This window comes from Haemaphysalis longicornis, unplaced genomic scaffold (genome assembly GCF_048455015.1).
Source record: "Haemaphysalis longicornis isolate Haplotype H1 unplaced genomic scaffold, Haemaphysalis longicornis Haplotype H1 scaffold_6, whole genome shotgun sequence".
Lineage (NCBI taxonomy): Eukaryota > Metazoa > Arthropoda > Arachnida > Ixodida > Ixodidae > Haemaphysalis > Haemaphysalis longicornis.
In genome coordinates, this window is record NW_027526407.1 from 54938499 (window position 1) to 54961889 (window position 23391).

Sequence of the window (23391 nt, forward strand, 5' to 3'; positions counted from 1 at the left end):
GGTTGAGGCATTTGTGTAATGCGAAACTCGACTGGATCGAGGCGAGCCACCGCCAAAGAGAACTTTCTGCTCTTCCACGTGGCTCTGCGCTGCTGAGGCGTAAGTAAGTATTGTTGAATAAGGCCTCGCATAGCTGCCGGCAATTGCTCCGCCTAATCGTCCCCAATACCATATCAAAGCTCTCAAAGTCATGACACCTCCCTTAGTCCTAAAATAACAGACACACAATGTCACCGCACCTCACTTAGTCCTGTGGACTGCAAGAATCCGAGTAGGAGATGAGACACCTCTCTTCGCACAATCCAGTGGTCCCTAGGAAAAATAATGTCCTCCGATGTAGCATGGCACTCCTAACTTCTGGAGATCACGAAAAAAGTTCGTCCGCTCAGGGTTGGTTTTGGGGCAGTTCATAATGAAGTGATCAATGTCACCAGTCACACTGCACGAGGGGCACAAAGGCGTTCCTTCTGCCAGTTTTATTGCTGAAGCGCGTCCGTGCTTGACAATGCATTTTTAAAACCTTCGTTCGATACCTACGACGCAACCTTTTAACTAATGGTACAGACGAGGGCTTAATAACCAATAATGCAATTAAGTGACACCATTTTTTTTCTAATTCGTTTCTAAGCCAATTGCGGCACTATAATAGTAAAGCATGCGCCATCTGCATTTATGGCCTGTGGTGCTTGCATCTCATTGTGCTGCACCAAAGCTCATAAGTGCCCTGGAACCAAGTAATAGTTAACTCGTACGTTTATTTTAGGCAGCCGTAAGGGAATCACAGCGAACGAAGCCTTGATCAAAATAAAAAAAAGAGGCATCATTGAAGCTTGCTTGTTCGCCTGGTAGCGCCGTTTAGCTTTGGCTCCAACATGGAGTCGGCCGCCAAAGCTAAACGGCGCTACCAGGCGAACAAGCAAGCTTCAATGATGCGTCTTTTTTTATTTTGATCAAGGCTTTCGTTTGGAGGCCTGAAACGTTAATACTTTGTTTTCATCTTTCGGTCGGCGTCGCCGCTTTTTCTTCAAGGTGGACTCAGCACTAGGATTGGCTCGCTGTGGCTACGTTCGGTGCACAATCCGTAAGACGACGAGAGCCTGAAAGTCGGTCAAGCGCGCAAAACATGGCAGCTGCGCCGGCTCGCTCATTCTGAAGCATGAGTGCTTTGTAACTTCAGTAAACCAGTGTAGTACCAGTGTGTACTTCTAGCATACCACTGCCAAAGCAACATGACATCCATCATCAAGCTTCACGCCATCTCTGGCGTCCAGGACGAATCTCCGCAGTGCTACCTTTTGCAAGTGGACGAGTTCAAGTTCTTGCTCGACTGTGGTTGGGACGAGTTCTTCAGCTTGAACGCCGTGAAAGAAATGAAAAAGTGAGTGTGTGCCAAACCGCGTGCGAAAATTTTCAGCGCTCCTAAAACGATCACACATTTGTGTTCGCAACTAATATGTTCTCCGAGTTTGATTCCATGTTGCAGCGTCCGTCCAATCACCTGTTGCTGAGTTTCTTTCCAGGGTTAAAGGATTTTAAGAAATGTTTATGGCTACGGCATTGTTTCGGGCGTGCTTCAGCTATGCAATGATTGAAGTTTGTTGCGCCGAGCGCTTGTTCGTTTTGCGAGTGCGAACCATTCAACGGAGGTGCTGAGGTGTTCTGATGACGGCAGCAGAAGTTATAATTTTTGCGAGATAGCGATTAGTAAAAATTAACGATTGAGCTTTTAAATAACGATGGGATTATGTTGCCTAGAGGAAACAAGGATTGAAAACACCGTGTTTTAGAAAGCGTCTGCGCTCGTAATCGTTTGACGAGTGAAGTTGAAGCAGCTTCCCATCACTCGCAGTGAACCGGTCAGTCAACTTATGACGCTAAAACCTTACGATTCCAATTTTTTTTCTGCGCAGCCTCATATTTTTATTTAAGTAAAAGTTATTCCAAGTAAATTCTGTACAATTGCCTAGATCCTTCCTTCTGTAAACGATTCAAAATAGGTGAGAATGACGGTGGGTCAAATGTTTCCTACCCATCGTTACGCCAGTTCACAACTGATGGTTAGAGCAGCCTGTCTTGATTTTTACCCAACTGACCGAACCTGTATTGCTTACTGACTAGCCAGAGTCATAGCTACTTACTAAAATAAATACAGTGAATTGGATGTAACTAGATGTAACTATAGCGATGGTTACATGTGTACAAAACCACAACTAAAGCAAGAAATAGTAATTGATAATTAACTGTGACTCTGGCCAGACATTAAGCTGTAGTGTACCATCAGTTGTGAAGTGGGTGCAATAGTGGGTTTTCGAGGTGGGGGACGTTTGGCGAATGGTGCAAAAACAGAATAAACGTTCGTGCAAATGAAAACACGGGATAAACACTCACTAAAATGGCCTCCACATGCTGCTGTCCAATTTTTCCTATTGTGTTTGTGTGTGCTTTTTTACAATACATTTATATCCAGTTTTATGATGTTGAGCCCTTTATTCGTGTCTGGGCCGTCCAGTGTAAATGCACCACTCATGTATGCTATGGTGTCTTTGAGAGCTGTTTTGGTAGTCCACCAGGTTAACAGAATGACTACCGAGAGAACGGACGAGAAGTAGACGGAGAAGATCATTGACCCGATAGAGGAATGACATAAGGAAATGCGAAGGCAAATGGACTAGGGCAGTGCCACACAGGAACAGTTGGGGAAACGGACTGATAATGATGGTGACGACGACGAACCATGGATGCGTTTTCGCTGGGCAGGTACGCCAGCCAGGTGGACGCGGTGTTGCTGTCGTTTCCCGACTGCGGCCACCTGGGCGCGCTGCCGTACCTGGTGGGGCAGTGCGAACTCAAGTGCCCCATCTACGCCACGGTGCCCGTCTACAAGATGGGCCAGATGTTCATGTACGACCTGTTCCAGTCGAGGCACAACATGGAGGACTTCACCCTGTTCACCCTGGACGACGTCGACGCCGCCTTCGACAAGATCATCCAGCTCAAGTACAGCCAGACCATCAATCTCAAAGGCAAGCGCATGTTTCTTCAAAACATGCATTGTTCAGTGTGCAAATGCAGAGGTATTTGGTGCACCACACTGCCTCGGTGGACAAAAAATGTTTCCAAGCTCTACCAAAGTGTGTGAACTTTTGCTTCCTCATTTTGCTTTCTGCAATTGTGTCTTTTGCAACTTTTGCCACAGTGCTTGTTGATATTTCATACGGGAGAAATCAACACCATCGATCAAGCAATTCAAGGTTGATTCCTGTTTGATGGGAATTAGTAAGAGCATAGAATTCATTCACCTGGCAACGTGTGTACGCTGTATGTATATTTATGCCGGTCTGTAGAGATTGCATATGATGCCTTTAAGCTAGTATTTATTGACCTTCCCACCAAGCCCCAGTCTGGCTCATCATAACATTGCAACTTCAAACTTTAAAGTGGAATTGACGAGTTGTGGAGAGTTTGGGGGAATCATTCCTTGAAATAGGGGAATCATTCCCCGAAATTGAGGACAGGCAAATTCCACCAATCTGTTCACTACAGTGATCATGGTGACAATGCCTTGACGTACAAGTCTGCATGCAGATGACGGATTTTTTTATGGAGCCAGGCACAAATTTCGTCCTACAATGAAGCACAGACAGCGAAATCCAATGATGGTGTGTTTGCGTCATTTTCATTTTTTTCTCTCTCTCTTTCTCAACCTGGCCACTACGTACGCACAGGCTACATGCGTTTGTAATTTGTGCTCACATTGGTGCGTCACGGTTTCGTCTTTCATCAGATTGGCAGAATCTATCTACTCTCAAAGATGTCAACTTTTCATACGGGGAATTGTCCCTTCGGCTGGACTCTCCACCATCCATCAGCTTCGAAGCTTTGAAGTTTCAAGGCAGAAGTGGGAAATGGGGTTTCACTCAATTTGGTCTACACTGGCAGTGGGGATCTGTACACATTCGTGCGTGAATGAATGAACACGTCACCTATCACCATATTCATAACTCTTGCTAAGCCATTTCAAAGACGAATTAACCCTGAACAGCTGGATAGATGGCACCAGTGATCGCCTGCATCTTCTGCATTTGTGCCGCTCCGTATCTGTCAACATCGCCGCTGCGTGCGCTGTACCTCCTGCGGCTTGTCAGCACGACCTTTGACCCCGACCCCTTGACCTCTCCCTTGGCAGGGAAGGGCCAGGGCCTGTCCATCACGCCGCTACCAGCGGGCCACATGATTGGTGGCACGGTGTGGCGCATCGTTAAGGATGGCGAGGAGGACATCGTGTACGCAGTGGACTTCAACCACAAGAAGGAGCGACACCTGAACGGCTGTGCCCTGGAAACCATCAGCCGGCCCTCCCTGCTCATCACCGACTGCTACAACGCCAACTACGTCCAGGCACGGCGGAGGACACGTGATGAACAGCTCATGAGTAGGTCGTTGATTGCGATACTGTACCGTGTGCAGACTATTTCTCGCGCGACAGTCAGTGACGTCTGTTTAGATAGCGGAACTGCCTTAACTCAAAGAACTCAGTTAGCTAGGAGGTTTTTCAAATCCCAAATCAATCGCCTTCTGCCGTGGTGGCGCAGTGGTTAGGGTGTTGTGCTTGCTGAGCACAAGGACGCGGGTTTGATTCCCGGCCACGGCGGCCATTTTCTGATGGAGGCGAAAAGCAAAAACGCCCATGTGTACAAGATTTTGGTGCATGTTAGATCCCCAGGTGGTCAAAGTTATTCTGGAGCCATCCACTACGGCGCGCCTTATCGCCTGTGTTGCATCGGCACGTTAAACCGTACAATCAATCAATCAACCAAATCAATCGCTTGTGTCATGCATGTATCGTACCAGAACTTGTTGCTGAGCGAGCTGGTTCATACTTGAAAGCAACGCCTGTTTTTGTCGTGTCTTGTTTTCGTCCGCGTCTGTTTAGCGCCACATTTTCTTAATGCAGAGCTCTTTAGGGGCTCACGTTGTCTCGTGTTGCCGTCGTCAATGACGCCATAACCCAGAGGCTTCAAAAGCAAACGGTTCTATACAGTCATAAGCGTTCGAAACTCGTGAACTGCTGGTGCTTGTCATACATCTCCCCATTATTTAGCGCAAAGAAAATTGTAAATACATTTGAGGCAAAATATATGCAATTAACCGGCAGCGCCCACACTCATTTAGTTAAGAACAGTCGTTTGGTTGGTTTTTACGATGGTAAGCGAAAGAAAGTGGTAGTGCAACGCCAGTTCGTGCGGGGGGAAAGCCAGCACAAAAAGAACAAAACTCCTGCTGAGGCAGTTTCAGGCAGAGGGCACGCGAGCACTGTGAAGGCGGGAAATTTGAATTGCATTGGGTGGTAGCAGTGAGCGGATAACGGCGCCACAGCCTATTATGGCGAATCACTGCTCTGCACTACCGACAGCTTTCACATTGAGTGGAGAGGCTTTAATTTTTTTGTTCAAGTATTTTACGAATTTATCTCACATTATCTATCTTATTTTTGACGCTTTCTCGCTGGATTCATGTGACATCAGAGCAACTCAATTACGCAATTGGCGGTCAGTCACTGACTAACATATCTGCCAAGAAATGTGTCTGTGTGATTGTAATGTAGTGGTGCTGCTGGTTTCGTTTGGTCGTATCACTTGTCTGCTAATGTTCAGTTAACACGCTGATAACCCTGTTCTTAGTCTGGCATTGCAAGCCAGGCTAACATCACCAGTCACATGAACCCTTTCAGGGTCAATGACATACGTGTACATCTCCTGCAAACACCTTCAACATGGTCAATGAAGTACATTTAGGTCATCACATGTATGTTTAAAAAGCGTCCCTCTTTCGATCATTTTTCTCGCTTGGCATGTGCTGCCACACTGCGGAAATACATAAAATTTCTTTCTTGCGACGATGCCTCTTCTTTTCTTTCTTTATGCTTTACTACAGCTGTGCGCCATCTTGGCGCTTGAGCATCCGGTCATGCGCGGGCGCGCAGCAGCTAATTTCTGTTTTGCCCTCCGGACGCTTCCCGCTTCTTGCACCCGCGAAACTTCTTTACAATTTTTTGGGGGTTACTCATGAATAAACCACGTGCCTGTGACAACACAATTTTTTCTAGATGTAGATTCGTCCAAACAATTTAAATCAGCAATAAAAAAAAATAGACCCTGGGGGGGTCGCGTTTGGTGAAAAAATTTGACCCTCAAAGGGTTAAAGACCTCTCTCTCTCTCTCTCTCTCTGTTAATATTCCCGCTGTTCTTTCACCGCTAAGGTTATGTAGCACAAATTTGAAGGTTTTCAGTCTTTATCCCTTTTTGGTTAAAGAAGTTTTGGGGGCTGGAGTAGAGTTGACGGAGTTACCGAAGGCTAGTTCTTCCAAAATAAACAAGGTTTCGTTTTGCCTTCATGCCTTATTTATTGTTCGAGGTGTTTTTAAGGCGCTGTTTTCTTCCTCGAGTTCACCAGGCTTGGGAAAGGCTCCACAGGCATTTTTTCCGTTCTTCCTCATGCTTGGAGGGACACTAAGACTTCAAAAAAGCTAGGAGTATCAGCAGTATTAGATTTTTGGAGGCCTGAACCAACTGGGAGGCGTTAATACCTCTTCTCCGTGTGGTTGAAAAATGTGTTGCTCATTCAGCACAAATATACTTGGGCGATGCAAAGCGTGAGTGACAATCTTCTCATTGGCCGGCATTGTTTTACTGATGGTAGCAAGAGAAGGGTGTTCATGGACCGTGCTTGTCCCAGTGCAATTTTCAACACTATTGTTGCTCTCCCTCTTCCTTTGTTGCAGCCAACATCCTGCAGACCTTGCGGAACGGGGGCAATGTTCTAGTCGCTGTGGACACCGCTGGCCGCGTCCTCGAACTGGCCCACATGCTGGTAAGGGCAGTCACTGGCTGCACTGAAGATTCAGGTTTTGTGGTGCTGGCAATGCTTGGGATGCTTAGCATGTGCTTTGTCCAGTGTAATGTTCACTAGAACAATGATTTCATTACTTAGTGGCCAACTTAATCAACTTTCTACACTTTAAATGCCTGGGATGTTGATGCATAATGCGTTGTGTTCTGAATTGCAGCAGTGATCTGGGCTGGTTAGTCTGAAATTGTGAAGCCTACTCGTGTGCATCTTCAAGGAGCAGATTGTATGGCTGGGGAGTAGGAGTGAGATTAAAGGAGCCATGAAGAGAAAACACAAGTTTGGTTCATTCGAAAGATTGCCTCGTTAGAACCATACTGACACCACTTTTGACACAAACTTCGCTCAAATAAGCTACATAATTAGGAAAAAAGGGAATCGCCATGCGACCCACCAGCTCATTTTCCGCAACAGAACCTATGATGTCACTCGAGAATGCTCTGCGATTGGCGGGGGCCGGCAAAAGCAAATGCAAGTTAGGCAGGGCTTACCAGTTTGCATATATATAGTGAACTATATGCCCGTTAAACATACTGCACATTCCTTTTATGACACTAAGAACGGTGGAGTAAACGGTTGAAGTTCCGAATAAACACGCAAGCGTGTATGCCAATGCGTACGATACTACCGCCAGCCGAACTCGACATCTCGCCGTCGCCACCGTCGCGCAGACGAATTTTCGGGTTCGAGGCTCTTCGGGGCCAACGAACCGTCCCAGCACGCACAGCCGCGACCTTGCTTGGTATCGTCATCCCTTCACAGGAGGTTGGCCGTCATATCGCCAACCAGCAAAGGTAAAAATAAAAACGAGGGGAGTAAGGAACAGCAACCAGCGACGAGATAGTGACAGTCGTCGGAGTTTCGGAATGGTGTTGGCTTGCTGCTGTCGTTACGAGCTCGTTTACAGTTTACAACCACTGAAAACTTCAGTTTGTTCGAGTACTTTAAAATGAAATTTCGTTGCTGCATTTTGAAATGCCCATGTAGTACGGGCAAATCGTCGAGGGAGTGCAGCATCCCCGCCGGTGAGGAGATCTCCTTTCATGTGCTGCCCAACGACGAACGTCGGCGAAGCAAGTGGCTACGTTTTGTGAACTTTGCAAACGGAAGAGAAAGGGAGCTAAAGGAAGTACGAGTGTGCTCGCTTCATTTCCGACGAAGTGATTACGGCAGGAACCCTTACGTTAGCTCACTCCTGGGACATGCTGGCGCTCGTCGCCGACTTCGTCAAATCGCCGTCGAAGCGCTCTGACCTTGGGGGAAAAAATGCCGTACACACCGCGCATTGACGCTTGTATCTTTCTGGTCGGAGCAGAGAGCTCACGCGAACGGCTTTCCATACACGACACCGGCCAACTGGCATAAGCGATACTGCTACTGAAATTGAACTATTATTAACCGTAATAAAAATACAGCACATACGTACCAGTCTGTATTCGTCCGTCGCGACGGGGCTGACGAGGCAGCGGTGCCGACGGCAGGGCGTTCGTCTGTTGTGGCTATCGCGGAATGGTCGCTTTCCGGTCCATCCGCGTATCCCACAACTCCTGCCGCTCGTGCACTTCGAAGCATTGAGCGTTCAAGTGGTGTGAGGTTGTTAAATGCAAGCCCGAGCTTCTCGGCATGAGTTTTGTTCTCCGGATCAGGCGATTCCATGACTAGGGCTGCGGGTGCACTAGGTATTACTAGTATATTTAAAATGGCCGCCGTCTCGGTTTCGGCACGAGTTCCGGTTCCTGTTTGATTCCCGCGTGTGGGTGCTATACGGAGTCGACATACTAAGTATCTGTTTCATGGACTGACTCGTATGACGCCATTGTTCACGTCACGAAATGTGCAATTTAGTGGGAGATTTAAAATTTTAGCTTAAATTGCCTTATTCCTCAGTGAATAAAGCATCATTTGCTTCCGGGAAAGTGCTTAGGGTACTATGAAACACCTAATCTTTCGAATAAAACAAACTTTTGTTTTCTCTTCGTGGCTCCTTTAAATGAGGCGTTCCATAGGTGAATTCATTTCTTTGGCAAAGGTTCTTGTCTCCAGGATTTGTTGTCTTGGTGCAGAGCTGTACAGTGGCTGGAGGTATTTCAGCACCACTAATAGCAATAACCGGACTAATAATGGTTCGTACACGAGTTAAAGCTATTCCCTTAAGTTTCTTTGAGTCAGTGTGTGTCTCTTTGATTTCTGAGGCCCGGCATTCCGATAGCTCACGTCGTGCCCTTGTTGTGCTGTGTGGATGCAGCCACAGTTGTCCGAACAAGTGTGTTCACCTCGCAGGAGCAGCTTTGGCGAAACCAGGACTCCGGCCTGATGGCCTACTCCCTCGCGCTGCTCAACAATGTCAGCTACAACGTGGTCGAGTTCGCCAAGTCACAGGTGAGGGCCATCAAATAACCAAGCAAGCGTCCCGGGACCTTGGCTTGTCTTGGCTTGGCTTGCCACAAGAGAGCTACAAATCTGCCAGCTCTAGCGCAGTTGTGTCATGCGCCGAGGCAGAAGCCACCAGAGCATAGCGGTTGTCTCTGTGCACCAAGTCGCCGTAAAATAACCAAGCGAGCCACCTTCTTGGCTTACCTTGGCTTGGCTTGGCTTTTGGTTTTTATAAACATTCATGGTCAGTGTGAATTTTTAATTGTTGTCTTGTCTTGGCTTGCTACAAGAAACTACAAACCTCACAGCTGTAGCTTACTCGAGTCGTGCAGAGAGGTTAAAGCTACCGAAGCGTAGTGGTTGTGTCTGCATGCCCCGTTCCATTGACTCCAGGCAGAGAGATCCTGAAACAGACCGGGTGTCGATCTTCATTCCGGTTGCCCCTCTCCCTTTGCAGGTGGAGTGGATGAGTGACAAGGTGATGCGTTCCTTCGAGGGAGCCCGCAACAACCCCTTCCAGTTCCGACACCTCCAGCTGTGCCATGGACTGGCCGAGTTAGCCAGGGTGCCTGAGCCAAAGGTGGGTCGACTCCATGGACTGGCTGCGCTTCTTGTCACTACATTTAAGGGGGGACACTGTCTCCTTTTAATTTTAAAGTGAACTCTTAAACTTGCCGGACTTGCTGCTTTTTTCCCACTGATTTCGATTATGCCATTATTTATTCAGTTGGTCAATTAGTTACCAAGATAATTATGGATAATTAGCCACTTTTATAGGCAAAATACACACAACAGTGTTAGTCATAGAACAGTAATCTTTATATTTTTCAATACTACTATCAACCCCAGCGAATACAGTAAGAAAGTCACTTTTTATGCACCGCATGGAACTAATTTTACAGCTCATTAAACTTTGGTGTTTGAAACGGGCATTTGAAGTGGTTCCTTGCCACTGGTGCCACCAAAGTTCAATGAGCTGTAAAATGAGTTCCGTGTGGTGAATCAAAAAAGTGATTCCCCTATTGCATTTGCCGAGGTTGATAGTAGTATTAAAAAATATAAAGATTACTGTTCTATGACTAACACTGCTGTGTATTGTTCCTCCAAAAGTGGATAATTATCCCTAATTATCTTGGTAACTAATTGGCTGACTCAAAAAACAATGCCATATTTGAAATCAGCGGGAAAAAGAGCAGCAATACTGGCAAGTTTCACAGAGTTTAAAGGAGCTGTTTTAAGAGCAGTGTCCCCCCTTAACATTTGGCCATAAGGTAAAGGTTTTTCAACTTGTAACTACGCCGTTAACGTTTCTATCGGGGCTGCAATTTGACTATTGTTGGGCTAGCTGGGGTTGCTTCTGCCCAAAAGTGTCATTAGAGGGGCCATGAAAACAGAATAAAAGTTTGGTTCAACAAAGAGGCTGCTTGTTACAAACTTCAAACTATTAACCGAGATAATAAAAGAAACAGATGGAGCAGTGCCAATTCTCCAGCCACTTTCCGGGGATTTCTCCGTGATTTCATGGAATCTTGTCTGTGCAGTTGGCGGCCCTCGACCAAGGCCACTGCCAAGAATAATGACTGGGCAGTTGTAGTGGGGCCTCTTCTTCCGTTTGATTGTATCACTTGAATGCTGATTTGCAGATAACAGACTGTGTGTGTGTGTTTGCTGGTGGCCCATAATATGTCACTCCTGCCTATGTTCCGTCACTGTAGCACGAAATTTGAATTTTTTCAGTAACCCTTGCGTTTTTTTCATTTTAAACAATGACTTTCATGGCTAGAGGGGAGTTAAGTGCGTTACCCGAGGCTGGTTCTTTGAAACTGAACAAAGTACTTCATATTCATGACACCTTTAAGGCTGGTCGCTTGTATTAAGGGGGCACACTGGTCTTAGAAACTTTTTTTGTTTGCTTTTCAACCAATTTTTCTGAAACTTCATGCGCTTGTTCAATTTTTTTAGCCGATGTCAAATATCCAAATACTTTGAGTGAGGTGTTTCCAAGTTAATTCAAAATCTTTCTTGATGGTTCTTGAGAACAATAGGGGAAAAGCTACTCAACAAAAAATTACCAGCGAGGCATGAATAGATAGGAGAAGTTGTGAAGAATGAAATGTGGGATGCAGTTTTTTTGTTTTGCAATCACGTACAGGCTTACATCAATTCTAACTTCCAGGTTTGAAGTACTGCTGCTAACCAACTAAAAATAACACTAATTTATTGAAACACAAAATGCAAAATCTGCTTCCCTTATTGGAAGGTTTAAATGTTCAACTTCACAGTGCAAAAGAAAGAACCTTCCAAGCTGCACTACATGCTGAGATGTACCTCTCGAAAATTTGCTATCACTGCAATACCACTCATGGCGAAGAAGTGGGGAATTAGGACAAAATTTCTATTTTTTTGTTGAAACCGGGCCTCTGTGGCTTTTATAAGTACCTGGTACTCTTTTCAAGTGCAGAATTTTTGGACGAAAAACTGTGCAAATTAAGAGAAAAGTGGTACCTGAAAAATTGCTTTTTGGGGCAATTTTTCTGTCCCAAAGAATTTGAGAACTCTCGGGTGCTACTCCAAAGGTGTGGCGATTTGAAATTCCCGCTTCCCTTGACTGCAGGTGGTGCTGGCGAGCATGTCGGACATGGAGTGCGGCTTCTCGCGGGAGCTCTTCATCCAGTGGTGCAGCAGCCAGCGCAACAGCGTGGTGCTCACCAGCCGGTCGGCACCGGGCACCCTCACCCGGAAGCTCATCGAGAACCCCCACCAGCAGGCGCTCACCATCACTGTGAGTTGGGTGAAGGCCCGTCTTGTCGAGGTAGCACAATAGGCAGGCAGCTTGCGGGAGAGTGGCCTCCGTGTTGACGATGAAGAGCGAACAGCCAAGCTTGAACGGTGTAATCCATGCTGAGAAAAAAGAAGCGGCGATACAGTATCGCACTGTAGTGCAAAAAGATGGCACCTCAAATGGGCAGTGTAGCGTGGTTCACCTGAGTCTCACAATGGCTTGTCAAGATGTGAGCCTTTTATAGCTTTCACTCCAACGGTCAAAACAGGCATCAAACGCGTAATATAAAAAGAAGAGTCAAGTGCAATCAAACAAAAACTACTCCCACAGGTCTGAGAGCCGACGAGTTAGACACCAGGGAGGCCACGTCGAGCCAGCACGCATGTGCAGAAGGGTTATTCAGCTGCGCTGTTCATTATTGGCTCAAACTTGTTGTGAATGCTTCTGGCTAAGGCGTTGCGCTGCTGAGCACGAGGTCGCGGGTTCGATTCCCGGCCGCGGCGGCCGCTTTTCTGATGGAGGCGAAAAGCAAAAACGCCCGTGTGTACGAGATTTCGGCGCACGATAAAGATCCCCAGGTGGTCAAAATTAATCCGGAGCCCTCCACTACGGCGCGCCTCATCGCCTGCGTTGCGTCGGCGCGTTAAACCCCACAATCAATCAATCAATCAATTGTGAATGCTTCTTAAAAATAAACAAATGAACAGTGAGAACAAACGATGAAAACAAACAGCTCTGTGTGTAAAGAGCTCTTTGTTTTTGTAATGTTGCCTGCTGTATCTTTCCAAAATAATCTTGTGATCACCCACTCCCTTCTGTAATGCCCATGGGCCCTGAGGGTATGTGAATAAATAAATAAATAAATAAATAAATAAATGCTGGCAAGTTATTACCCTCTCTTGAAAGAGCAAGTCACGCCACTGACAGGTCGTGCGCAAACACAACGTCGGGGCATGTAAACGGGCACATCGCAGCTTATTCGTTAGGGTGGGTGGTTGTGATCATGACGTTGATTTTGATCTAGCGCAGTTCTCACGAATCCACGAGGAATGTTTCATCCCCTTCTTTTCCCATGTGCAGGTGAAGAAGCGCGTTCGGTTGGAAGGCTCCGAACTGGAGGAGTACATGCGGAAGGAGAAGGAAGCAGCGGCGGCGCGCCACAAGGCAGAGCGGGACACGTAAGTGGCCAGTTACTTTTTCCCCCAACCCTTTGGCTGTGTTGCAATCCACGGACAGCATGGTTGACAGCTCAGGAAGCACTCTGATTAGGCGTCTAAAGTAGGGGTGTGCGAATATTCGAAACTTCGAATATTCGATTCGAATTTTTTGGTATTCGATTCGATTCGAACGACACTATTATTGTTCGAAATATTCGAACCACCCAAAAAAAAAAAAAAAAATTAGAGCGTGTCTGTATCGGTGTTTATTTACAGTGGACTCTCGATGATACGATTCTGGGGGTGCGAATTTCGGGATGATACGAATTTCCGAAAAGTCCCGGCGAAATTGCATCGTTTGCAATGGGAAAAATTTCGACTGTTACGAACGGACCTGCGCGGCCCGGCGGAAGATACGAACGAGCCGGCGAGGCACCCGACTGCCAAACGAGCAAGTGACGGCTCTCGCTCCCCTGTTTGTCACTCTTTCTCCAGAAACGGCCGGGCTGTTGTTTTCTGCTCGCGAAAACGCTCTGCGCACGCCCAATGCGCTGACACCGCCGCGAAACCACCCCCACGCTGCGCGCGGCGCGGCTGGCGGAGTCAACATGGCGTCAGCTCCAGCCGCGAAGTGGCGCGGGTGCTGGAGCGACCGCTTCTAACCGCTCTTTAAAATGCGGCTCAAGGGAAACACGAAGTTGCTTGTGCGGTAAAGGAGCTGATAATGCATGCGAAAACGGTACTATAAAACATCATCCGCGCCGCTAGTGAAAGCGCCCATAAAATATTTGCCGGGGTGCTAAGCCTAACCATCTCCGGCGGAGCCAAGCCGGCTGTCTCGATCTCATCGCAAGTAGTCAGGCTCCTCCATTCTGCCGCGCGCGTCGTGCGTCATTTTCTGACCGAGGTAGGCGCTACCGCGGGCGCAAAATCGTCGATGGGGGCGTGAAAATACAGCGCTCGCAGAGCCGAGGCGAGCAAATCGCGTGCAAAAACGCACCATGCGGTTCACGCTTGGCTGTTGCGGCGTGTAGCGAGCTTGGGCACAGCGAGTGAGGAGACGAGCGCAAAGCTTTACGTGCTCCAGAAAGGACTGCTTTGCGACACGCGGGTTAAAAAAAAAACAGAAAAAATCACGAATTTCTTCACGCGAAAGTAGGAAAAGAAATAAACGAAAACTTTTTTCAGCGCTAAATTTTTTGGTCTGTGTTGGTTCATACGAATTTCGGATGATACGAGTATTTTTCGCAGTCCCGCGAGATTAGTATCATCAAGATTTTGCTGTATCAGCGCGCGGCAATGTGCACGGGCTCGGGCACGCCAGCTACTAGTGTCTCAAGTGAGCGGCTGTTTTCGGTATCTGGTAAAGTGGTGACGAGAAGGAGGTTGTCACTGCTCCCCGAACATGTCGAGCAGTTAACCTTTCTCCATGTTAACATTTAAGTGAGTGCAGACCTTAACCTGTTGAGTGCAATGGTATTGTGTAATTCCTAATTTTACTTTGTGTGATTTGTTGTGCAATAAAGTTGCAGTTTTTGTGTCTCTAGATGGTCAAAACATTATTTTACAAAAATCAATAAGTATTCGTATTCGAAAAATATTCGAAAAATATTCGATTCGATTCGAACTTTGTTTTTATTATTCGAATTCGCTTCGAAATTAAAAAATTGATATTCGCACACCCCTAGTCTAAAGCAGTAAGAATTGGGACGGCACAGTGGACAACACCACAGATTGAAACACTCTTGCAAACATGGAGAGAAACGCAAGCCTCAGTTTCGGAAACGACAAATATTGTAGTCAATACCAGACAGATAAAAAGGATAAAGGTAAAAGACAGATAGGTAAAACAAAAGGTAAAACACAGATAAAGATAAAAAGGAAGCAGGAGCAGAATTATGTTACGTAAGCGTCTAAATTGAGGAACAGGTTTGTTTGTTGCAGCATTAATGTGGGTGCTGGTGCTGAGCTTTTGAGTTTAGACAGCAATGTAGCCAGCGTTCTTGTTGACTGCTGTCTTCGCAAAGCAGTCTTCGTTGCTGGCTTCATTCGGATCGGAACAGAGCTTAACGTGACAGACTGTCTAAGGTCTAAGTCTAAGGTGAAAATTGGAATGCAGCTTTTGCAGAAATCTTCAGTTTCCTTACAGGGACCAAAGTTGAGTTCCTCCGACCCCTGTGCTTCTCTGTTGCAGGGAGCTGGACGCTTCCGACTCGAGTGAGGAGAGCGAAGATGACATGGACATCGACGAGAAGAAGCCTCTGCCAGAGCCGAAGGGGGAGGTGAGTCACTTTTTCCCTCGAGGTTGTCGCAGCTGAAGTTTAGAGAAGGAGTATACTGTTACATTGAGGACCCCAAATGAAAATATTTTTTTATCTGGTGACGCTGCTGCTTGTTGCCGATGCTAGTATTTTTGCATAGGCCTTGTCAAAATGTCAGACTGACAGTTTGTGGTCTTCTGCAAAGCTGATTGGAACACCATGTTATCTTAAGGGGACACATGGGTCTTTGAAACCGAAAAATTGCCCCAAAAAGCTTTTTTTTTCTCTCTCTTTTTTTTCTTTTTTTTCAGCTATCACTTTTCTCTTGATTTGTACAGTTTTTGCTCCGAAAATTCTGTACGTGGAGCAGTACCAGGTGCCTATAAAAGCCATAGAGGCACGATTTGAACAAAAGAATAGTGATTTCTCCATAATTCCTCACTTTTTCGCCACAGTGATCGCAGTGATACGAAATTCTCGAGAGGTACATCCCAGCATGTGGTGTAGCTAGGACGATCATTTCTTTTGCATTGAGAAGCTGAATGTTTAAACCACAGAATATAGGAAGCAGATTTCGCATTTTGTGTTTCAGTAGTTGTTTAATTAGCATTACTTTTTATTGGTGTGCAGGTGTAGTTCAAACCTAGAAGTTAGAATTGATGTAAACATGAATGTCATTGCAAAACAAAAAAAACTCCTTCCCACATTTTATTCTCCATAACTTCTGGAATCTATTCATTCATGCATTGCAGTTAATGTTTTGTGGAACAGTTTTTTACCTATTGTTCTAAAGCACAATCAAGAAAAACTTTTAATCAACTCATAAACAACTAGTTACCTCACATCAAAACTAATTAGATATTTGAAATCAGCTAAAAAAACTGAACAAGCCCATAAAGTCTCGTCAAAATTGGTTGGAAAGCAAAGAAAAAGTTTCTAAGACCTGTGTGCCCCCTTAACTTAAGTTTTTTTTTTTTTTCACAAACTTCACATAATTGTTGTGCAGTATATAGTGGCAGTGCTTTGGCAAGACTGTTTGGCTCAAACGAAATTCCACATCATGTGTGCGGTCTGGCTTGTAAAACATACCACGTAAAACATAAAAATAAAATAGGGATGCAGAAAAACCTTCTCCACCACATTATTATGGGGTGAACGAGGCTGCTACTATCCAAACTCAGGAGTTCACGGGCAGATGCGAGGAAAGAATGGAGGAAAAAATCAGGTGTAGGCCGTCTCTTATAATAACGGTCACTGGGGTGTGATCTTACTCTTCTGGTCGTGTGGCATGATGTGTTGATGAACAAAATCCACTTCTCCCACCTTCCTTCCCCCTCAGCTCCATGTTCAAATTTCCTTTTCGCAACACTGTTCCCCTCCACTCCCCTCCCGCCAGCCCTCAACTTCTCGACCCCTCTCAGTTTGAAGGTTAGATTGACAGCTCACTGTGGGGAAACGGTCAGATACCAGCGGACCAAGAACTAGCTGAAGTAGGAGTACTGCACGAACTTTTCGTGTTATGCTTTTTTTACTGCCTACCAGCCCACTAATCATATATTGGTACATTAGACGGTTGATCACAACGTAAAACAATTGTATAGTGCTGTTTTGTGAAGGGTCCGCTGATCGACCGGTGCGGCTGGGGCGTTGTTTTAGGGTCACAGAAAAGAAAGAAAAAAGATGGATTCCGCCATCCTACGCAGCCCGCGTTCCCTTCTCTCCTCTAACTTAGACACACAAAATAAATAAAAACAGGCACCGTTTAGTTTGTGCTTCGTTTGTACTTGCGTGATAACCGCAACTGTCCTTGCTCTCGGCACATCTCTGAAGATAGCAAGACCCATCCCCCTCTCCACGCGGTAAGTTGTTGTGATTAGAACCTTGTGCAGATAAGCAACCAAGCTTTTTCTTTCCGAACGTCTGGAGATAGCGAGCCCAGTCGAGACACCAGAGGTTTCCACTACCTGAACCTTGTGCTGATAAGCAAATGCCTCCGCACTGCGAACGCAAGGCAGGGTGGGGAAAAGAAAACGAAAATCCAAATTCATTTTGCATTCTTGTCACGTTGTCTCGCCGGCATAAGCCGGGCTTCTTCCCTCCCTGTGGCATTCTTTCTTCTTGGCGCTAAGAAACGCAGATCCCTCAAAACACAAAATACAAGTTAAAGCTGCGCTCGCGGTTTGTAAGACCACGCAGTTGCGTCTGATGTGGAGAAAAATAGACGAAATAAAGAGAGTACCTCTGTTTTTAAGTGGTGTTCAGTTGAGTAACAATAAAAAAAGAATGATTGAAAGGTAGGTTGTGATATGGTTGAATTTGTGCGTTTTGTTTGTAGTGCGGCACCACATTTTAGTGTGGATTTTCACGGCTCCCGCGACATAAGTTATAAGCGGTCTACACTATGGTTATCTCAGCTCTGAAATTTCGTGTCAGTACTCCTTCAAAGGTTCTTATAAGCAGACGTTGACATCAGGAGTGGCAATTCAAGTCATGTGGTTTTGATGTTATAAAGGTTTACCATATGTTCTCACTTTCTTGTTTGCAGTCGAAAGCCAAAAGCATGGGCTTCTTTAAGCAGGCCAAGAAGTCCTACCTCATGTTCCCGGTCAAAGAAGAGAAGATGAAATGGGACGACTATGGGGAGATCATCCGGTAAGGCAGATGGGGTCTGATGTTCTGTCACCACTTTTACACTACGCAGTGCGTCATACTTGATTTCCATCTTGTTTTTTTTTCTGTTCTCGCGTACGATCAACTTCGCTAATCAGAGCACTCTGCAAAATGGGCCTCACTAGTGTCACTAGACAAGATGCAGAGTACCGTCACTCAGTCACACAAGATAACAGTGGCGGCCATTTTGGTGTTTCTCGGTGTTGCCAGATTGTCGCTTCTGTGACCTCACCGCTAACTTTGACGAGGTCCTTCGTAAGCAACGCTGCCAACGACGCAGCAACACAGCTTCTTCGGACACACTTCTGCAGCTGAAATGCTGCGAAGCAGGTTAGTTCGGAACGACGCCAGTCGCGCGCAGTCGCAAAGCAGGAAGGACAAGCTGAGGCTATCACAGTTGACTGACAGGAAACGCATAAATAAACAAAATGGCAGCGCCCATGAACCGTCGCAGTGTAAACAAGTGTCACGTGATGCGAACTGACCAACGATCACGGCGGCGGCACGCAACAATAGGAGAAAAGAGTGCCGATACTCTGTGACCTGATCTAGTGGCACTAGGCATCACAGGCCTTTAGCATTCATTGCTGAAGCTTAGCGCTGTTACTTTGCATTGCAACGTTCTCTTTGCCATTAGAAAAATGCATTTTTCATAGACTGCGGGGTTTTTTTTTTTTTTTTTTTTTTTTTTTTTTCTCTGCTGGAAGAGTTGAGTGAAAATGTTATGCAATCCAAAAAAATGGAGCTGTGCCCTCGGGGAATTTGCAGTTTAACTAAGTTGCATTGCTGGAAGTGTGAAGCCATTATTTTTGTCAATTTATTTTGTGCAATATTTCACCTGGCACTTACAGTAGTCTATCGGTAAGAAAGTGCATAACTTGGGAAGATGTGCTCATACCGAAAAAGGAAGGAAAAATCCTGGGCCATCTCCACTAGCAGAAAACCTGGGGAGGGGCGAAGCATGCGGTGTATAAGTGTATTCTTGGTGCCTTGGCGTTTTCGCCAATAGAGATGAAACCGTTGGGGGGTAGAGGTATACAGCTTTGCTGTGAAAGTCTCTTGTCTGTGAAGCATGAATCGTTCCAGCGGGAGGCGTGAACGATTGTCCCGGTGTTTTTTTAGTACACGTTACAATCTAGCGCGAGGCGTAAACGAGTTTCTCGGTGTTTTAGTACTACCGTGACTACATGAGACGACGATTATGACAACAACGGATGACGACAGGAGACGCCAATAGCCCCAGCCCCTGAGGGGCTTCGCCCCTAAAACATCATATGATAATGCAAACCCCAATACTGACAGTACTGTCTTCTGTGCATTTTCATATCTGTGGTCAAGAAGGTTTGAAAATTGCTGTAATGAACATACCGTATTATTGCGCGTATACCCCACCCCTGCATATACTGCACCCCCACTTTCAGCCCACCGGAAAAGAAAAAAAAATCCTCGTGTATTGCCCGCACATTTGATACAGGAAAGGCTGCGCCAAAGCTACTTGTTCAAGCAGCACATCACATACTATGTAGACAGAAATAGTGTATATTTAGCAAGTGGAATACACTGACTGCAAGGCGAAAGTCACAATTCAGTGATAAAATTCAGTTGTTAGAGTGCGCTCGTCCCTGTTTTTTCTTTTTTGTCCTTGTACGTTTTGCGCAATTGCTGCCATGGAAGGCTTAGTCAGTGTTACTGCGTAGGAGCTTCACGGCACGACGCGCATTGCCGTGAAACTGCACTAAAGAAAAATTCCCGCGTATTATCCGCACCCTTACTTTGCCACTGAAATTTTCGCATTTTTGGTGTGGGTTATACGCGCGAAAATACGATATGACATTAGCGGACCCTGCTCCCCAGAGATATATGCCCATCCAAACTCACCTTTGAAACCGTGTGCACGTGTGGTTGTTTGCAGGCCCGAAGACTTCGTGGTGGTCGACAAGACTACGCAGGAGGAAGAGGCGGATGAGACCAAGCCCGAAGACTACGATCTCGCGCAAGGTTAGTGCCTGTGGGAAGCAAGAGCCGGCCACTCTGTTTTAGGCAGGCCAATTGATGGAACCAATTTTTCGGTGGTTCCCATGCTGTGTGAATCGGAAATTGCTAGCTAGAGAACCTGCCTATGAAGCAGTGCAGGCTCGAACTGCTATTACTTGAAGTCCTCTCCATGGGCTGTTAGTGGAAAGCTTTAGGCCCTTGTGTTGGTTGTCAATCACTGCATCATTGGTTTTATTTCAAGAATAGGTACATAATACAGTTAAACCTCGATGTAGCGAAGTCGGTAAAATTCGTGATTTACTTCGTTACATTGAAATTTCGCTACATTGAAATTCGCGGGTATAATGAAGTGTTCAGCCCGTGAAGCGTTTCCTGAAAAATAAAACGTGGCGCGCATACACGGCCGGCGCACTGTTTCTGTTTCTATGGGTGCTTAATCGTCTACGCGGGCATCAGCGTGATCCGCATGGAGCGTTTTATTCCCGCAAAAACGCGCCCCGCAAGCCACAGGCGCGCTGACGCAGCCGCGGAGACCACCCGCGCGATGCGGGTAGCTCCAGCGACCGATTCTAACCGCTCGCTGAAACGCAACTCGAGGGGCAAACGAGAGGGGTATGCGAGAAAAAAAGCGGATAACGTGGGCGAAATTTTCACTGTAAAACGTCATACGCGCCGCTTACCAGAGCGCCCATCAAATATCCTCCGCGGCGGCCTTATCGTCTAGCCAGCTGGCATCCCCGAGCGCTTCGAAGCTCCCGCCATAGGGTGCGCGCCTACCCATTGGCGAAACCATGGCAAAACTGGTCAGGCTCCTCCCACTGCCGCACGCAGCGCGAGTCACTTCCCGCCGCCGGCACGCAATCGCGGACACCGGTGTGAAAAAAAACACGCGTGCAAGGCTCATAAAGATTCACAAATGCTTGCTGGGACGACGAAACCCAACAAGCATGAGCGAACTCGAACGAAGTGCAAAGCGGCGGCTTGTGGCGGCAGCAGCGGCAATGCCAGAGGCGATTAGGCTTACCACCGCGGAGGATATTTCATGGGCGCTTTCGTAAGCGGCGCGTGTCACGTTTTACAATGAAAATTTCGCCCACGTTATCCGCTTTTTTTCTCGCATGCCCCTCTCATATGCCCCTCGAGTTGCGTTTCCGCGAGAGGTTAGAAGCGTTCGCTGGAGCTACCCGCATCGCGCAGGTGGTCTCCGCGGCTGCGTCAGCGCGCCTGTGGCTTGCGGGGCGCGTTTTGCGTTTTTGCATGGAGAAAACGCTGCGTGCGGTTCACGCTGATGCCGATTAAGCCGTAGACGATTAAGCTCCGACAGAAACAGTGCGCCAGCCGTGCATGCACACCACGCAGTTTGTAGGCAAGGTACTTAAAAGACTCCGTGGCTGGCTGCATCCGTGGCATTGGGCGACCCGTGTCGCCGTTCGCGTTTTATTGGGACCCCATTTCGGTGCTTGCATCTTCCAAAATCTACTTCTACAACTTAAATATCGTGCCTCGTTCTCCATGAAACTTCGTTACATTGAAATTCCGGCAAACGGGACTTCGTTACACAGAGGGTGAAAATACATGGTGTGCATACACTTGAAGTTACAAAAATTCCGTGGTTCGTTACATCGAGGGTTTCGTTACATTGAAGTTCGTTACATCGGGGTTTAACTGTATTTGCAAACAGTGCTTGGAGCCATAGCCAAAGGCTAGTGGGAATGCATAGTTATAAGCAGTCTCATTATTAACAATCAGTGTACAAACATGCTGTATTATAACCATGTTAGGATATAGTAATTACCGATACAACGTCATACATAAAATGTAATAAATATTTTAAAAATATTAATATTAAAATAACCGCATCATCAGTTGTCTTTGTTGATGTAGGAATGACGAGAAGGTGAAGCGTCATTGTCGTGTGACTAGGGGAAGGTGTAGACATCAGCTCTGTTCAATTTATAGTTCACCACAGATTATTTCTACCACAAATAATCTGCTGTTACTCCGAGGATTCGCCTTGTCGTAGGAATATATGTGAAAAACAAATGCCAGATTGCTTCTTGGAGAGTCCACGGTGAGTCCGACACTGATAATATAAAAGCCCCGTTGTCTAGTAACCTTTGTAAGGTTAATGTCTAGAACGCGTAAGCCATGTTCCAAGTCTGTTTGGTCGAAACATGCCATTTCCCTCTCACCATCCTCCCTGCTGGTGTGCCAAAGTCGGCTACGATAATGTATAGCAAGTCCGTTTGGACAAATTTTGGGGAATGCCAGCTTGTTTGACCTGTGCAACTTTGCATGTGCAAAAAAATATGGTGTTAACTCTCAAACGGCTGTAAGTCAGCATTTTAAATCCTCAGATAGAAAAAACGCTTTGGAATCAATGCGACAACAATACGATAGCTGGCATGGCAGCCGCGAACCGCGCATGCTGTTTGCTCTTCTGTCGCCCGTCCCAGATAAACTAATGACCTAGGCTTCCACTGAATAGTAAAAAATGGCGTATATGGGCTAAATTCTGCAGTGCAGCCTCGGAAGTTGGACTTTGACAAACTTGCCTCAGTGTCCCTTTAAAGCGGCCATGAAGACAGAATACAAGTTTGTTTTGCTCACAATATTTCATGTTTTGTAGTTCCCTCAGCGCTTGTCTGGAAGCAAACAATGCTTCGTTCACTAAGAACTTACTCAATTTAAGTTAAAATTTTGATTCTCCCATTGAATCGTGGGTTTTTGTGACGTCTGCAACGACATCATGTGGTGTGGAGCCTTGTTTACCATTAGTCAACCTAGATGACGCCACCATACCACGGCAGGCCATTTTGTGCTTTTGCTTTGTTTTTCCGTATTTGTGCCTGACGTCTGTTTGTTAAGGTAGAAAATAATTGTTTTGTGAAACATGGTGTTCGCTCGACAAATATTGTCGTGTATGACACCGTCGCTTATGTCATTCGGCCAGTGTCGTCTGAGACAACCCCAAAGCGCCGCACTGCTGTGCAGCTAAAGCAAGCGTAGTGCACGCAGTACCAACAGCAGTACTCATAGGTACTTCTATGCTTACGTGTACTTTCGTAACTTCCACTGTTTACACCACCATTCTGACTGCTACAAAAAGAATGTGCCCTCAATGTAAGTGCAAATAGCTCGTTCGGCAAGCCCTGCCTAACTTGCGTTTGCTTTTGCCAGCCTCCGCCAATCGCAGTGCTGGCACATGAGACATCACAGGTTCTTTTGCGGGAAGTGAACTAGTGG

At 46.4% G+C, this 23391-nt stretch overlaps 1 protein-coding gene and 1 non-coding gene across 2 annotated transcripts in view; both read left to right on the plus strand.

The window, feature by feature from the left end:
* The first annotated feature begins 1078 nt into the window (after nt 1-1078).
* Nucleotides 1079-23391, plus strand: part of Cpsf100 (cleavage and polyadenylation specificity factor subunit 2) — a 29936-nt gene continuing 7623 nt past the window's right edge. The window contains exons 1-11 of the mRNA XM_077674388.1: nt 1079-1378; nt 2758-3023; nt 4187-4432; nt 6783-6871; nt 9188-9286; nt 9738-9860; nt 11895-12062; nt 13143-13240; nt 15414-15501; nt 18026-18132; nt 20063-20148. Of these exons, the coding sequence (XP_077530514.1) occupies nt 1230-1378; nt 2758-3023; nt 4187-4432; nt 6783-6871; nt 9188-9286; nt 9738-9860; nt 11895-12062; nt 13143-13240; nt 15414-15501; nt 18026-18132; nt 20063-20148 (1519 nt within the window). The 5' untranslated portion in view covers nt 1079-1229. The remainder of the gene's footprint in view (nt 1379-2757; nt 3024-4186; nt 4433-6782; nt 6872-9187; nt 9287-9737; nt 9861-11894; nt 12063-13142; nt 13241-15413; nt 15502-18025; nt 18133-20062; nt 20149-23391) is intronic.
* On the plus strand, nt 4578-4651 carry Trnas-gcu (transfer RNA serine (anticodon GCU)). The gene has a single exon. It is a non-coding gene; the product is annotated as a tRNA-Ser (tRNA).